The sequence below is a fragment of the Aplidium turbinatum genome, chromosome 1 (assembly GCF_918807975.1).
Source record: "Aplidium turbinatum chromosome 1, kaAplTurb1.1, whole genome shotgun sequence".
Lineage (NCBI taxonomy): Eukaryota > Metazoa > Chordata > Ascidiacea > Aplousobranchia > Polyclinidae > Aplidium > Aplidium turbinatum.
In genome coordinates, this window is record NC_137472.1 from 28,685,113 (window position 1) to 28,698,106 (window position 12,994).

At 37.2% G+C, this 12,994-nt stretch overlaps 1 protein-coding gene and 1 long non-coding RNA gene across 2 annotated transcripts; one reads left to right on the top strand and one right to left on the bottom strand.

Moving 5' to 3' along the window:
• Nucleotides 1-7,621: 7,621 nt before the first annotated feature.
• LOC145764464 (protein CFDP2-like) lies at nucleotides 7,622-8,077 on the bottom strand. Its single transcript, XM_082576081.1, has one exon. The coding sequence runs from the start codon at nucleotides 8,075-8,077 to the stop codon at nucleotides 7,622-7,624; it is 456 nt and encodes a 151-aa protein (XP_082432207.1).
• Nucleotides 8,078-9,834: 1,757 nt separating this feature from the next.
• LOC145772759 (uncharacterized) lies at nucleotides 9,835-12,975 on the top strand. The gene is made up of 2 exons (XR_014289318.1): nucleotides 9,835-9,971; nucleotides 12,886-12,975. It is a non-coding gene; the product is annotated as an uncharacterized LOC145772759 (long non-coding RNA).
• The last annotated feature ends 19 nt before the right edge of the window (nucleotides 12,976-12,994 follow it).

A 12,994-nucleotide genomic window follows, 5' to 3' on the forward strand; every position in this document is an offset into this window, starting at 1 on the left:
TAAGCTCGGTTCAACAGCACAGTTTATCGCTAGATATTTGCAATTTATAGTAGTAGGAACTAGGAAGCCTAGATCTTAGACCTTGGTCTTGGTGGTAGGAAAACAACAGTGGAGTTCTACATTATTATTGGTGATCACTGATCACCCTTCCGAGTATCATAATGTCGAGGAAGGTGACTAACATTGAATCTGATCACCAGAAGTTCCTGTGATAGTATTAAGGAATCGTTTCTTCAAGGAAAGACCTTAACGGCGCGCAAGTCTGGGAATTAACATTCCTTTGTTCTCTTCCACCTGGTGGTCCGAAAAAGACAAGAGCATCCGAATCTTCAAATGTAACTTTAAGAGTATACTTAATACTCTTAGCTTTATGATGAGAGATGCCAGCAGTCAGACCAAAGCGAAGGTTTTTTCTTTGAAATCTACTCTAGAGAAGTTTGGTGTGACTTATGCTGTATGTTTGGTTGGCCGATATTTGATTGGCCACAGAACCATTAGCACCCAAGCTTCAGACTATCGGAGTCAGTATGCCATCTATGATCTGTGAAAAGCCTCATTTCTACTTTTCAAAGCGTTCCTAATTAAGAACGCATCGACTACAACATTGCGTCAAACTTTCATCAAGAAGCTTGTGAAATACCTGGTGTAAGACTTGAAAATGCCCAGAATAGTGGAGGTACAGTTTATCGTGAAAACGCTTGTGCTGAGTCGGCCTCACAGTATTTCCAGCGTTCCGTATGTCTTTCATACATCGACGGTTTGAGTTACTCTATTCGAAAACGGTTCACTGACAACCCTTCATTTATGTTCTGTTAAATCCTTCATCCAAACAAACCAATCAAGATAGATGACATTGCGCGCTTGTATTCTTTGGACAACCTCAACAGCGAAGTAAGCTTGTGGAGATCTTCGTTGGGCGCTGAAGCCAACAGAAAATGTTTACAGGAGCTTCTTTTGAGCGCTCAGGATTACCCAAGCGTGCGTAACGCAATCAAAATCATCATGGCGTCACCCGCAACAACTTTTGAGGCTGAGAGGTCTTTTTCGTGCATGAAACAAGTGAAGACATAGTTGTGTTATTGTTAAGCGATGATTTCTGATCGCCTCTCCGACTTGTGTGTGCTTCATTGCCATCGTGAAAGGATCAATGAGGAGATGATCAATCGAGTTGTCACAAGCTTAGTTGGCGGAAAGCGACGAATGGAGGTTTGATCATAGTGATATTTGCTTCTGGCGTCATAAACATTTGTCATGTTTTACATCCCAAAAAAATTGTTTGGAAAAGTGGATTTTATGTTGATGAAATTTATAGCGACTTAGCTTAATTATTACGGTAACTTAGTTTGCCAACTAAGCATTTTTTGTCGTGATGTGCTTGGATGGGCGGTGCCTTAAACAAAGTATTGTTAATTGCTTAAAGTCAAAACATTTGGCCTCCCCAAAAATTTTAGGCTGGCTACGCCATTGGGTTGGGGGGATGTCAATTCAACTTTTTTGTATCAACAGTTGTATCTTTAAAAGCACTGAAGCTACGACTACGAGATTTCTTGACTTTTCCTAAATATTATTCCAGTGGCGTAGCTAGGGAATGTGACAAAATGTGCCGCCGGGGCGGATTCAGATTTTGCCGCCCTTTTAAGGAAAAGCATGTGAAAATGAAATGCGTTTTTTATCAGATTATAATCAAAATCAAAAATTGTAGTCGGAAGTGCCGCCCCCAGACGTGACGCCCGAGGCGGTCCGCCCCCCCGCCCCTAGCTATACCACTGTATTATTCAGCTAAAGCGTATTAAAACAATTTCAATAATTTTAATCAAATACTTTAACTTATCTATTAATTTAATAGGCTACGGTATTTTCAGCACCTACCTCACCATTGTATAATTATCACAGCTGGACTAGTTTTCCAAAGTTGGAACGAAAACAAACAATCAGGCAGTTTTCTAGGAAAACTGTAGGCCTACTAATCCGCTATACAAGTGCAATTCTTCCATTGTCTTCAGGGAGGAGCAAAGGATAATTGCTTTATCGCATTAGCCTAACGCGAGCAAAAGCTTGGCATGGACTTTCTATTGTACACCAATTGGGACTTTGATCTTTTAAGCGACTAGTCGATTTTGATATTAAGCAGTCGATTTTGATATTAGTCAGTCGGTTTTGATTGTATTCAATCGATTTTGATATTATTCGGTCGATTTTGATATTAGGCAGTCGATTTTAATATTAGGCAGTCGATTTTGATACTATTCAGTCGATTTTGATAGGCTATTAATCCGTCGGTTTTGATATTAAGCAATCGATTATGATATTAGGCAGTCGATTTTGAGATTAGTCAGTCGGTTTTGATATTATTCAGTCGATTTTGATATTAGGCAGTCGATTTTGATATTATTCAGTCAATTTTGATATTATTCAGTCGATTTTGATATTATTCAGTCGATTTTGATATTATTCTGTCGATTTTGATATTAGGCAGTCAATTTTGATATTAAGCAATCGATTTTAATATTATTCAGTCGATTTTGATATTGGTCAGTCGGTTTTGATATTAAGCAGTCAGTTTTGATATTATTCAGTCGATTTTGATATTATTCAGTCGATTTTGATATTATTCTGTCGATTTTGATATTAGTCAGTCGATTTTGATATTATTCACTCGATTTTGATATTATTCAGTCGATTTTGATATTAGTCAGTCGATTTTGATATTATTCTGTCGATTTTGATATTATTCAGTCGATTTTGATATTATTCAGTCGATTTTGATATTATTCAGTCGATTTTGATATTAGTCAGTCGGTTTTGATATTAGTCAGTCGGTTTTGATATTAGTCAGTCGATTTTGATATTAGTCAGTCGATTTTGATATTAGTCAGTCGGTTTTGATATTAGTCAGTCGGTTTTGATATTATTCAGTCGGTTTTGATATTAAGCAGTCGATTTTGATATTAGGCAGTTAATGTAGTTGTATTAGATAAGGTCTTGTGCAGTTAATGTGTAGTTTCTGTTGCTGTGATAATAAGTTGTATGTTCTTGAAGTATTTGATGATATATGTCATTGTGTGATGTAGATGCGTTGTTGGTACTATTGCGGGTGATGATCTTATGCTACTGATTTTGTTCTTAAGCCGTTGTTGAGTTCCTTCCAGTGGCGATATTGCTACGATTGTGTGATCGTTCCAACAATGAAGTAAATCAAGGCAAATGATATAAATGCGACACTGATCTATTTCTCTTGTTGATTTTCTGGCGCGTTCCCGTTTCTCGATCAAAAAGACTGTAGGCTAAATTACGTAAACTTTTTGCTTAAAATTTTCCAAAGTTTCTCCATAATCATTCTGCTGTACCTCCTAAAGCATTGCGCGCAGAAACGAAGTAAAATTTTTCTCATGTGCAGAATTGTTTTGGCATTCGATTAAACTACATATATTTTCAAATTATTTTATCATGCTTGGGTAGTAAAGATTATAATGAAGTACACTTTTCTGCCAATTTTTAATTTTTTTAGAAATTAGAAAAACACCGTATGGAAAGTTGCTAGTCGTACATTGAATGTTTTAAATTTTATTGCAAAGCTTTGCATCTTCGGATAGCTGAAGATGTATGCTTTCATTTGATGTCAAGATTGTGCGTCTACGTCGATCACATGAGATGTTTTTACGGCGTAAATACAACAGATTTGTGTGAAAAATGTCTGGTTATTTAGATTAAACGTCTTGACCTCGGTGGTTGCGAAAGAGTTAAGTCAAATAATAACTACACTAAACATCAGTAAAAAAATCATACCTCAGTCTACATTGAAGCGGGTGGTTAAAATTTTGGTGTGCAGTGCCTGACTTTGCAAGTAGCCTAGGCTACAGCAAAGAAGCCACAGCAAGCTCTTTTGTTTGAGAAGGTAGGCTACTAGGCTACACGAGGTGGAAGGATGAAGATTTTTATTAACAATTAATAAATACGAAAAATGCGCAATCAAACACTGCAACGTATACATGAAGCCATCAGCAGCAATTTTTTCACGATTACGTAAAGTTGAAATAGTCGAAGCTGCCATATCAATCTTTGCTTTATGATGTGGCAAACTTACCAAACTTTTCGGTGCAAATGAAGTGCTCAGGTCCAACATCGGCTTATATGCAGGGCAATTAGACCAGCAGACCACCTGATCTCCACAGGACACGTACTTCTGGAGTAGAAGTTGCCGGTTTAAAGGCGCAGCTTTGTGCAATCTGTTACCTTTAATAATTACTTCTACTTGAGACGGATAGATCGTGTGGAGTTGAGGTGCGTGAAAACGCTCTACTACTCTTGATATTAGCACATTTCTACAGGACATTTGCAATGCATCCTGAACACAAGTTGCAGCCAGATGGAACTTTACTTAATCTGTTATCTTTCGCAGTTACTTTTGTTCGGGATGGATTGGCCATGTGACGAGAACGCGTAAGACGCTCTACTACTGTTCACATGAATACATTTCTACAGGGCATATAGGCTACACCTTGGCTACAAGTTGCAAGCATAATGGTGGGACTTCGCTCGTTATTAAACCTAGTCGGGGTTTTGACGGAAAACTAAATTACTCTTCACTTAAGCCTACCGCTCGGTTGAATACAGGCTACGGTACATTTTTTACTGATGTTTAGTGTAGTTATTATTTGACCTAACTAAAAGTGAACTCATACATGTTCGGAAATTTGAATAATTTATTGATAAAGCTTTCGCCGACGCAAACCTGGACTAACAAGAAATAAATGCGGAACACGCGCATTAAAAAAACAACATATTTTTCTGTTCAATATAACATTTAATGTGAAAATCATTGCCGGTTTAAGCAGCTTCACTCACGGAAGCCATAACATATTTTTCTGTTCAATATAACATTTTGTGTGAAAATCATTGCCGGTTTAAGCAGCTTCACTCACTGAAGCCATGACATATTTTTCTCTTCAATATAACAATTTGTGTGAAAATCATTCCCGGTTTAAGCAGCTTCACCCATATATTTTTTCTGTTGAATATAACATTTTGTGTGAAAAAGCATTGGCAGTTTAAGCAACTTCACTCACTGAAGCCATGACCAACAACGCACACGCATTAACAAAACAATATATTTTCCTGTTCAATATAATATTTTGTGTGAAAAGCATTGCCCTACGCCCCTACCTGCTAAGCTGATACAATCTACAGACTTTACTAGGAATAGCACCTAAATGAACGGGCGCCACAGTGCTCCGCACCTAAATATCCAGACGCCACAGTGTGCGCGCCTATTAGACCAGCGCCTAACTGTCAGCGCCTAAAAGACGTGGACCCTATTGTTCGTGCTATGCAATGATGATTTGTATCGCTAGTTCCAGTGCCATTTCTCGGCGGACAAATATGACCGATCTAGATGGTACTTCCCGCAGATATCACATGCTGTGACGGTGGACATGTCCGCCGTGAATTTCGAGGCCTGTTTCATCAATGTTCAGTTTACTTTTAGGCAGTGTTTTTAGCAGGCAATTTAGTTTAAAATAAAACGCTTCCGGGTAGTAGGCTATCGAACTCATACCCTTGTGAATACCAGCAATAGCAATTGATCTGCACTTTTTTTCTTTTTTGCTTTGAAAGAAAAGGTGAAAGAAAAAAATACGTCATGACCGATCAAATAGTGTTTTAGATTAAAAGACCAGAGCCGGTCAAATAGCCACTGCCATCTAAAAATGCTGATCTAAAATCTAAAAATTGGTAAAGAAGTGATTTTTTTGAACTGTGGACATATTATAAAACCTAACAAGCACACTGCTGGGTGGTTGGTTGGTTTGAATCTTTATCCTCAGACTGACAAACCCTTGATAGGGTATTCCTGGTATTTTCGCATACCGGTACTTGTAGAGGGTCTTGAAGCAGGGTCGGTTACCGAGATTGACAGAGTGAAGTTTTCCGATTGTTGAAGTGTTGTTGCCGGGGAATTATTCCATCCACATAGTGTCGTTGAATGTAAAGCAGTCCTGAAATGTGTTGCTCAAGTGCACACCCCGATAGTCAAAACCAGCGCCGCGTGATCTTGAGCCGGGTGCGTAACCACTGCGATAACAGAGCGGACCAAACACTGTATTTAACATAATATATTAACATGAAAATAAACTAAAAATCACAAACATATTTGGTCAATTGGCTACTCGTGTTAGCCCTTTTCAAAAACCAACATTCTACACTTTTACATAAATTGAAATAACAAAACTAATCTACATAGACTACACAGAAATCGAAAAAAAATAAACGCATTAGAATGAAACGACAAGGCAGAGGAGAGGCAAAATCACATGACGCTTAATTGCGCAATAAAAAAAACACACATAAATTACGCAAAATTGTGTGAACACATTTAGCAGATAGGAGGCTACCTACTGCATTCGACTGCCAAACTTGTTCAAACAATAAACCATCCCTGGAGTATCAGAATTGTACGGAAATGTTTCAACAAATTCGATACTAAAATCCACGAGCCTTTGCTCATAAATTAGGGTAGGATATTGCAATTGCATAGCCTACAAACTTTCAAGAAGTAAATTATTAAAATCGTTCTGTAGCTGCGAATAATTTTTTTGAAATGGTAGGGTAGGCTATCTTAAATTTAAACCAAAACTTCTACCCCAATCCAATGTTAATTTGATGGATTTGGCTAGTGTAGGCTACATTTTGATAAAAAAAAAATATTGCTCTAAAAATGTCTAAAAAGTGACTCAAACAAAATTATATTTTTGTCAAACTTTTTTGAAGGTCAAGCCCCCACACCCCTTTAAACTACAGTATTTGGATATTAAGTTTTGCATTGCATTGTTTATTCAAGTTATAAATTTTACTTTGTTAAAACTCTGGTTCTTTGCAAACTTTTTTCTAGATTCCCTTCTGTATTATCGGCATAGCATAGCCTATTTTTTCATAAAATCTTAAAAGTTGTTTTTTCTTTGCTAAAATGATGAACGTAATTTTTCCCCACATTAAAAAAGTTTGCCGCCCTAAACGCTTTCTGGTCCTATTTTTAAAGCAATCACTAAACATAAAGACCCACTAGTAGATATCAGGGGGCGGGCCCGAGGCGGTGCTCACACGTCCTTGGGAGTAGGGTCCCTAAAATCTTACTTCGCTCTACACTAAGGCAGTTTTACTTCTTGTAGGCTATTGCCAAACGGCGTTTTTTTTTTAAATTTTCTTCTTTTACTGAATCACTTCAACAAATGGTTGTCTGTAATTATTTTCTCAAAACTGTCTTATTTTGCTGCCATCTTGGCCACAATGCTTTTTCAAGAATAGCAACTAAGCTAAAAGTAAGCATGAGTATTCTGCCCGGTTTTTATTTGGCAAATGCTTAATAATCTATCCCTCAATCTTCAAGTCAATTGTGATCAGACGGCTATAATTTGCTATTCCTGAATTTGCTGTGCAAGTTGTTCAGCAATCATGCAAACTAACTCCTTGACATGTGATTACTTTTGTGGTTATACGCTGGATTGCTACTCGTAGATCCTCATAGAAGTTATCCAAATCTTGTTCTAGAGCATCTGCTGTGGGAGCGTATACCTGGATGATTGTAACACTGTAAGGTTTTCCTCGAATTCGTATGGTCATTATTCTGTCATTGAATACCTGATAGTTTTCGATGCATTTCAGACACTTTCTTCGTTGTAATAAACCCAACCCCTCTTCGTCTTGTTGTATCATTGCCTGAGTAATAAACAATGTGTTCATCAGAGTTGAAAAAACCGTTGCTAATCCAATGCACTTCGCTTAACCCAAGGATGATAATATTGAGTCGATTCATTTCGTTTTTTATGATTTCCAGTTTTCCTGTACTTAGTCCATTGACATTCCATGTTCCAATTTTGTATGGTTTAGTGAAGCGTAGAGTGGTAATTTCACTGCAAGCCGTTTCAGCAATTAGGGGTCCAAAAGGCTTTGCCCTATTCACGTCATTAGTACTTGAGTTCATTTGACCTTCTCTTTGCTCTTCTCCAGTAGCTTGATTGGTACCATCCAGCCTGGAGGTTCCACTTTCTGGTACCATTTCGTCTCCACTTTTTCGTTTTGTCATCATAGAGTATTTTGGCAAAAGTTCTGGGATAGGTTGCCAGGTCTTTCCCCAGGCCAGAGCCGTTTAGCCAACGTATATAACATACGTTGTTGCCACCTCTCCACCACGTTGAGGAGAACGGTTGGACTTAGGAAGAGGAGGTTACTTGGAGAAGGTTACTGCGTGTTCCTTGGACAGCCAAAATAACAAACGAGAAAATTCTTGAACAAATTAAACCGGACATATCCCTAGAAGCTAGAATCGTCAGGCAGAAACTTTCGTATTTTGGCCACATAATGAGAAGCAAATCAATGGAAAAAGACATCATGCTTGGTTTGGTGAGCGGAGGAAGAGGAAGGGGGCGCCCGAAAACAAGATGGCTTGACACGATTGTAAATGACAGTGGCATGGGAGTGCATGAATTGAAGGAGGCTGCGTGGGATCGAGAGATGTGGAGAAAGATGACGTATAGAGTGACCGAGAGTCGTAAACGACTGAACGGATGATGATGATGCTACACTTTCGCCACATTTTCAAAACTTTTTACATTATTCTTTATAGTGGTCGAAATACAGGGGAATCAAGACGTTGTAAGAGGTGAAGTTTCTGTAGTAATCACAGGAATAAATGTCATTGCTGGTCACAGTCAAACCCAAGAGTATAAAGATGAAAAGTCATGATTGAATAATCATCTGTTTCGTACCAGGTTTCATATCATTCCGTGTTTCATACAGATCTTTTTGGCCATGACATGCACAATCTAAAGACAACAGCCGTGCAAGAACCATTCGTCAAACCATGCCCAGCAAGCAATCAATGATTTTTTTACATTGACGTGAATTCGGTTTTAAAATGAAATCTGCTCATAGCCCAATGTTGCACCATAATATGTTCAAGCAAGTGCTGTGAAGCCATTGTCTAAAATCCCTGAAATGGCTGCTGCTCAATTTCAATGTGTGGTAACCTTTATTTATCAATTAATGTATAATGCCAGTCCAAATGTATTTGCTATATAATGAATTAAGTAAATATACAATATAAAGAATAGATGCATAGGTTTTCATAATTGGTTTTTGTTAGATTTTATCCGGATATTAATAGCTATTAAACTCGTTATATTTTTAGTAAACCGGATAATAAAATAACATTAAAGACAGCTTTTTACGTTTTAATGTCTCGTAACTATGACTACGATGTAAGTCGGACAACAAAATGCATGCATAATTGCATATACACAAAGATACAAAATAAGTGATTTGAAACTATAGGTAGGCTATGTGGAGAAGGTTTAAACACATAAAGTTTTTTCCTAACTTAAAACTACTGTAGGCTACGGTATGTGTATTGTATATCTTTATAGCATCCAATTAAACGAGTTTAACTTACTCAATCGGGACAGAAAAAAAAAATAAAGCAAATGTCTGCCTAGTACCTATGTAAGTATGTAATCTACTTAAGCGAAAACGAGTATTCTGATCAGTGCATGAAAATCTTCTGCCACAACACTGCAGTCTCGTTTGCACAAATCGTGTTGAAATGCAAAAGAAATGTGTTGCAAAGCAATGAATGTTTAAAATTGCTCCATTTTTAAGTTTAACGTATCTTGTCCACTTTTATGCATGAGGGAATTTACAACAAAACTATGTCACAGATAACGTTACATCAATCATTGCATAAATTTTGGAAAATCGATTGTCTGCATAGTCTAAATAATTTGTGCATTAGCCGGTTAACAGACGAGACAAAAACAAATATTCTATATGTTCGCCATGTCGATGGAAGAATTATGTAGGCCTATTTCTGACTCGTAATACATGTATTTGTCACAATAAAAGTTCGTTTTAGACTCCATGAAGCTTTCAATTAATATCTCATTCGCACCTTGAAGAAATATGGATGTTTCTTACATATGAAGGTTAGGGTGGAGTGAAAAAATTTTTTTCTTTCAAATCAAAAAGTCTAGTTTACCAAAATTCGGTGTTGACCCCAAAAACACCTTCAAACACAATTTTGGGTCGGTGCCCCCCAGGGGGTGCAGGCACACTCCCCCTAAAGTTCAAAAAACCCCAATTTTATAAAAAAAATTAATATCTCATTAACCACAGACGATAGAAAGTCGGTTGATAGCTCAAAATCATCAGAAGGTACAAGTTTATATTACCTTTAAGAGAAGTATTTTTACTAAAAGCACTACAAAGTGGTCATTTTTGCAATAATGTAATTTTAGTCGTAAATTTACGTCAAATTTGGTCGATTTTTGTATATTCAGTTGATATTTTAAGCTTAGTACGGTGTAAATGCGTACAGTGGCGCTTGGCTACAAAACCGCATTGTTAATGACTCCCTTAGTCCTAATCTGTTATGATTAGGCAAGGATGTAGCTTCAATAATTGTAAGTTTATTTCAATCTATGTTCACTTGTTCAGATTAATTACGTACTCGAGGTTCTTCAGCTTTGTCAATATTGCCAACCAAATCTACCACACAAAACCGATCATCTCTAAAAGAAGTAGCAATAACTTGTGAAAGATTTGGAATTTCGGATAGAGCAGGTGCTGCTATTGCTACTGCCACTCTCAAAGCATTTGGTATAGTAACTGACATTGATAAATCACAAGTTATTGACCGAAGTAAATTAAGGAGAGAACGACAAAAGTAGAGAAAAGAAATTCAGAAGGAAGAAGAATTGCAGTTCGATATTGTGGATGGACTTTATGTTGATGGACGAAAGGATGCCACCATTACCAGTGTGAAACAAGGGAGCAACTATCATCGAACCAGAATCATTGAAGAGCACTATGTAGTTGTCGGTGAACCCTTTGAATTTTACATCACTCATATCACACCAAAAAATGGAACTAGTCAACAAATTGCTCAAGCCGTGTAGGCTATGGTGCAATTGAAGGCACAGCAATGGAAAGCAAGCTAAACATCATTGGGACAGACGGAACAGCAACTATGACAGGGAAAAAATCTGGTTTCATTACTTCCCTTGAAAAAAGCTTGGGCGTCCATTGCAATGGGTGGTGTGCTTGCTGCATCTCAATGAGCTCCCTCTGGTTCTAAGGCATATATTTCAAGAATTAGATGGTTCAACAAGTGGTCCAGAATCGTTTTCTGGAACAATTGGCAAGCAATTGAATGGAAAAGTGTCAGCTTGGGCTGTGGCGAATTTTCTGCCTATCTTAAATGACGAATTTCCTATTCTTCCTGATGAAGTAATTGAAAGTCTCAGCAGTGATCAGTATTATGCTATGCAAATGTGTCAAGCTGTTATGACAGGCGTTGTTACACAGGATTTGAAATACCTTGAAGTTGGTGGATAATGCCATTCCCGTTGGTGGACCTTAGGATGTCGAATCCTACGTTATTACGTTTCAAAGAAGAGGCCTTCAAAGAATTCGCGCACTTTGACTGAATACCTTGTTCGAGTCTATTTTCCCTGTTGGTTCCGCATCAAATATCATCATAGAATTATAGACAAGTCCAAAATTTTTTTCTTTATGCTAAATGCCATTTTTCATTTTCCAAATGTACTGGTAAACAATGTTGGACTTAAAGTTTTGCAAAACAATGCTTTTTTTGCCCACCATGAAAACATAATTTTGGCAATGCTGGGAGATGATGACCGAAGCGTTCGTATCACTGCAATAAACAAAATTCTTCAAAGCAGAATTCAAAGCATCCATCAAGAAAGTGGTTCAGCTAAGATACGAAAGTTCATTCTTCCGAAGTTAGATGCGGGAGCCAAAGCCTATTACGATATGTCAAGTTTGGACCTTTCCGATTTTCACGAGCCGCCTGCAGTCAGAAACATGACGAATGAAGCTGTGCAACAAATTATCACAGATAAACTTGAGCTAAACCATCCCTGCCATAACCAGGCAGTGTAAAGGCATGTGCACTTGGTAACTGAAGCTGCTGCAAGCGTTGAAGGTTTTCACAGACGAGATGGCATGATCAGACAAAAAATTAAGTCTCGTATGCTAATGCCGTGCTTCAATACCAAAAATCAATTTAATGTCTGATGAACAATTTGCTGAAATTTGATTTATGATAAATTTAAACTTGGTCGTATAACTTACACGTAATTGAACATTTTTACATCAGCTCACTGTAGTTAAGTGCATTTCTTACAGCAGTTTTCTTCGCTAAGAAAATTGTAAAGTAAGTATTTTCCCAAAGTAGATTAAAGTACAAGTTTGCCCAACGTATTTTTTTCTGCTTTAGAAAAATTTTGCCCATACTTTTACTTCAACACACGAATTTTTGAAGTAATATGCCAAAACTTCACACAAATCTATCTTCACATTTTTCAAATCAAGGAAAAAATTGCTCAAATAATTTCTCAACTTTGCACCTTAGAGCGAACGCTGCATTACAGTTACCATTTTATGATATTCATATTGTTAAATGACAATGAATCTGCTTGATTTTTCACTTCTATGACACAGTATACTAAGCACAAAGATTAACTTAATTTACAAAATCGACCAAATTTGACGTAAATTTACGACTAAAATTACATTATTGCAAAAATGACCACTTTATAGTGCTTTTAGTAAAAACACTTCTCTTAAAAGTAATATAAACTTGTACCTTCTGATGATTTTGAGCCATCAACCGACTTTCTATCGTCTGTGGTTAATGAGATATTAATTTTTTTTATAAAATTGGGGTTTTTCGAATTTAGGGGGGGTGTGCCTGCACCCCCTGGGGGGCACCGACCCAAAATTGTGTTTGAAGGTGTTTTTGGGGTCAACACCGAATTTTGGTAAACTAGACTTTTTGATTTGAAAGAAAAAAAAATTTTCACTCCACCCTAAAAGGTAGCCTGGTAGGTTACGAGGTGACGAAACAATAAAATTTAACACACAAGATGTCAAAAAACATAACCAAAGATACAAAATAATGTAGCAGCATGATAACAAAAAAAAA